The sequence below is a fragment of the Myotis brandtii genome, unplaced genomic scaffold, assembly GCF_000412655.1.
Source record: "Myotis brandtii unplaced genomic scaffold, ASM41265v1 scaffold8, whole genome shotgun sequence".
NCBI lineage: Eukaryota > Metazoa > Chordata > Mammalia > Chiroptera > Vespertilionidae > Myotis > Myotis brandtii.
The window spans coordinates 2,460,372-2,464,525 of record NW_005371219.1 but is presented as its reverse complement, the minus strand read 5'-3'; the positions used below and the strand labels follow the sequence as shown (position 1 = coordinate 2,464,525).

Here is a 4,154-nt window from a genome sequence, read left to right as displayed (position 1 = left end):
TCTCTCAATTATACTTGACCTTCATGAGTCAAGAGCATGACTTCTTCCTCTGTGTTCTCTGCAGAAAAGTGGAGTAATACAGAGGCTAGACTCAGAGGCACTTACCCAAAGCTTTGTTCAGATGAGCTCATCTAGAGAAAAGGGATGGGGCAAATGAGGGTTTTAGGCTTGAAATAAGAAAGATGGCTTAGGTCTCTTGGGTGGTGATGAACACATAGAACTACATAGCCAGTTACCATGTCTACTTCCTGCAAATCACATCCACTGCTGACTGCTGCCCACTGTCCATCATCCGGTGCTGACTGTATCCTCATAATTAGCTTATCCTGGTTGAAGTTGGCCTGTATAAACATTGTGTAAAGTTGTGTGCAGAGCAGAGTCCTGGTCTATCAACTATCCTTGAACATCACACAGTCTTGGGGTATGAAACTGCACTTGGAAGCAAGCTCCTAAATTTGAACTTCCAGGGGCCACCAGAGAGAAGCATTACCCAGCACTGAAGTGAATTTTAAATGACACGGGCAGTCTACAAGAGTACAGATATGCAAGAAGTCCAGTGCACCAGGAACCAAGAGCAAGCAGGGAACTGTCAATGGAGACGCCGCTCTGGTCCTCCAGGCAGAGAAGGCAGCGAGAACATGTCCAATGTTATGTATGACATCGCCAGCCACGGAGGGCAGATGCTTATATTTCTCACTTCCACCTTGCTCAGTAACCTGACAGCGCCAAGCCCATCATTAAATCTCTATGGATCACAATCTATGCAGTTAAGATAATAACATGCTGACCACAAGAGAGGCTGGGTGTGTTAATTATGACAGAAAGACACTGGGAACATATACCAGGGTCTCCAGACTCCATTTCTGTTGGTTCACACAGGTTCCTGAGCAGCCATTGGACCATAATGAATTTCAGTCTCTCCTGCCCTGGGCCATGCCTGTCCCTGGGTGTCAGAGCCGGCAGGAAGTCGACCTATTGCACAGCCTGGAAGCAGCTAAGGAGAGACTGTGGAGTTGCTGCCAGCGATGTAAGGCAGTCTCTGGGGCCTTTGACATGGCGGCAAGTGGCCACCCACATGCCAAGGGAAGTGGTGACAACATGTAGCGGCAGAGGTGGAGCCAGGGGCCTGAGAGTTTCCAAAAGAGGAGATAATTTTAAAAATGGCAGTTTGAGTAATCAAGGTTTAACAGATCAACAGGCAAGCTTGAATGTGCATGATAGGTTTACCTTGCATTTTTTATATTCTCTCATGTGATTGTATCTTCCCCGAGAACCTTCTTGGGCAGAGGGCTGGGGGTGTCTAAGTGGAGAAGACCAATGATGTTTACATCTCATCCTTTTGTGTATTTCCTGAGCTCCAGCTTCTGATTGGGTCCCATGGGCTGCCTTAGGACCCCTGAGCCAATCAGAGCCTGCTGCTACCTCAGCTCCCAGCCCCTTGGAGCACAGGCTGTCCTTCCTGCCCAGAGGGCAAGCAGGAAAACCCTTTTTATTTTTCTATAATTTGTCAAAATGAGCTGCTAATAAAAATAACAAAATTTTAAAAGTCTTAATTTTACAACAGCATAGAAATGGTTGTTTCCAGATTACAGCTGGTTATGCTTGTTAAGTAAGTGAGTGAATTACTTGGATAAACAAAGGTAGGTGTATCAAAAGCTTGAATATTGACCTGAAAACTGCATCTTTTTAGTTAAACCCAAACAATTCATCCGAAGTCACTTATCACTAATGCCACAGTACTTTTACCCTCCTTCTCCAAACATAAAACATGGCTTGCCAGTTAGATATAGCATGAAAACCTAAGATATCAGAGACAGTGAACATTCTTTAATGAGTGGAAGTGATTACTCTGGAAACCAACGTTTAAATTTGCTGTTGGAGTCAACTTCATGTCATAAAAGTAGGTAATACAGGTCAAACTGTAAGGGAAAAAAGACTGATGGGTCACATTGCTGCCACCAGAAGAGAATTTGTTAAACCATCCAGTCTAAAAATCACCCATGTTTGGCGAGAGAATCTTCTATTTCCAATGAAGTTTAAATTCATATTAGAAAGGAGAAAATAAAATGAAAATTGATACTATGGGGCAGTGAGATATACTCACTGAAGAAGCACTAGACAGGGGGTAGGAGTCTGTGATCCTGTAGCCCAGCCCTGGGTTGTTCAAGCAGAGGAACTTCAGTTTACTCGGCTACCCAGTGAGATGACAGCCAGGACCACCAAGGCCTGGGAACCTGCCATTCTATGAGGCTTTTAAGACTTGACCAATTCATCCCAAGTAAACTCAGTAGTTCTCAATGACATAAAGGGAAACGGCAGTTCTGAACACGCCCAGTTCAAAAACTGTAGAAGTTGGTTTTAGACAGACACTAGACAGACACTCTTATTCTCTCTCTCTCTCTCTCTCTCTCTCTCTCACACACACACACAGACACACATACGTGTATATAAAATCTTAAAAGAGTACATTTCAAGAAGATCAAAAGTAACAACCCAACACAAAGTTCCAAGCACTGCTTCATTTGTGTTAAAAACCTAGCTTGATTTTATAACTCCTTTCTGTTGGGGAGTTGCTTTGCTTCAGTGAGGTCACATCTTGTGTGCCCATGAGCTGTTCAGTATGATTCATCAATAATTTTAGAAAAATCTACACCCAAACAATTCATCTGAAGTCATTTATCACTAATCCCATTTGGTATGAAGAGGACATGTTTCGCTTTAAAATAATGAGCAAGACTAACAGCACTTTGATTGTAAATTCCCATTTCATCTTAATGTTATGAAAAGCCACAAGGAAAATGCCCAGCATGATGCCCTTGATATTTAAAAAGCTCATTGGACTTACCATTAGTCTGCTCCAGAACTCAGCCTCCCTTGTAAAATGCTCCATACTGAAGGGGTAAATTTCTTGTTCTGCCTTGTCAAACGTGTCACCTGAACTGCTCGAATGACTGAGCACAGCGCTCGGCAAACATGTCAGTCGAGCCACTTTCATAATATTGACGGTTGCATTCTCTCATCGCTGGGAGTCTTGGGAGAAATGGAATTTACATATGTTGGGGTGAGATGGGTGCGGGCATTTCCTATAGTTATGATTCAAAACCAAGATATGTTTCATTCAAGGAGATAATAACATAACTCAAAGGAGAAAAGTATCCCCTAGCATTAGTACCATTTAAGACATGACAATTTCTGTTGCCGTGTACAAACGCACCACGCCTCCACCACCGTGCCAAGAACAAGCCTACGGTGGGTGGTGCAGGTTCCTTTTGGCATTTTTTTAATGGCAGACTCTTGTAATTATAAATCTCTCAGCTCACTTTAAGGTGTGCACGGGAACACAAGAATGGGATCTGGAATGCAAGTATAATGTTGCAAGTTTAGGGAGACAACTTTTGGCATTCTTGTGGGGGCGAAATTAACCCAAGTCGAAATTAACCTAAGTCGGCTCCTAAATGATTCATCCTCTGTGTACTTTGTTAGAACAGGTCAAGTGTGATTTAAACAACCACATAAAGTATCTGTGCTTATAATAGTCTCACTTTTTTCCTTACAAGAGACAGGAGAAGAAATAACTTCCTCCAAATAGCCTAGAAAATGAGATCAATAGTTATTCCAGTCTTCATGAGTACTGATCACTCAAATGGTCACTCAAATGACACATATGTGTAATTACGGGAGTCAAACACCCCCTAGCCACCATTCCTGCTGGCTAAAGACAAAAGGGAAAGGAGCGTCTACATCAAGTCTGCTGGGAGAGACCTGGAAGAGCTCTGGTCACTGGTGTCGGTGGTCTTACGCCCTTTCCTCATCCCATGAACATTTCTTGCATATTCAGATCCGGTGAAGTTGTCAAAGCTTATGATGGAAAGCAAAACTCAAATGCACAAACTGCATAGCCTTTAATAAACCCTCCCCAAATTATTCTAACAGTTCCTTTCTTTGCCAGATTCTCATTACACAGGACTTACTGAGAAGTGACCCTTTACAGTAAAGTTCAGGTCAACAGCTGAACTTGATCTCCAAAACCTGGTGTGCAAAACCAGAAGCCAATGGCATATTATTGTTCCAACATAGAATGTACCACTTTCAGAGTTTTTCGCTTGTGGGGGTATCTCCCCCACCCCTTATTTTAATATGGGTAAGGATTTCAA

General features: G+C 42.9%; 1 protein-coding gene across 1 annotated transcript in view; it reads right to left on the bottom strand.

Annotated features, from left to right (window-relative positions):
* Positions 1-3,010, bottom strand: part of SASH1 (SAM and SH3 domain containing 1) — a 299,036-nt gene extending 296,026 nt beyond the window's left edge. Inside the window, exon 1 of the mRNA XM_014531305.1 lies at positions 2,846-3,010. Within this exon, the coding sequence (XP_014386791.1) occupies positions 2,846-2,995 (150 nt within the window). The 5' untranslated portion in view covers positions 2,996-3,010. The remainder of the gene's footprint in view (positions 1-2,845) is intronic.
* Between the last annotated feature and the right edge of the window lie 1,144 nt (positions 3,011-4,154).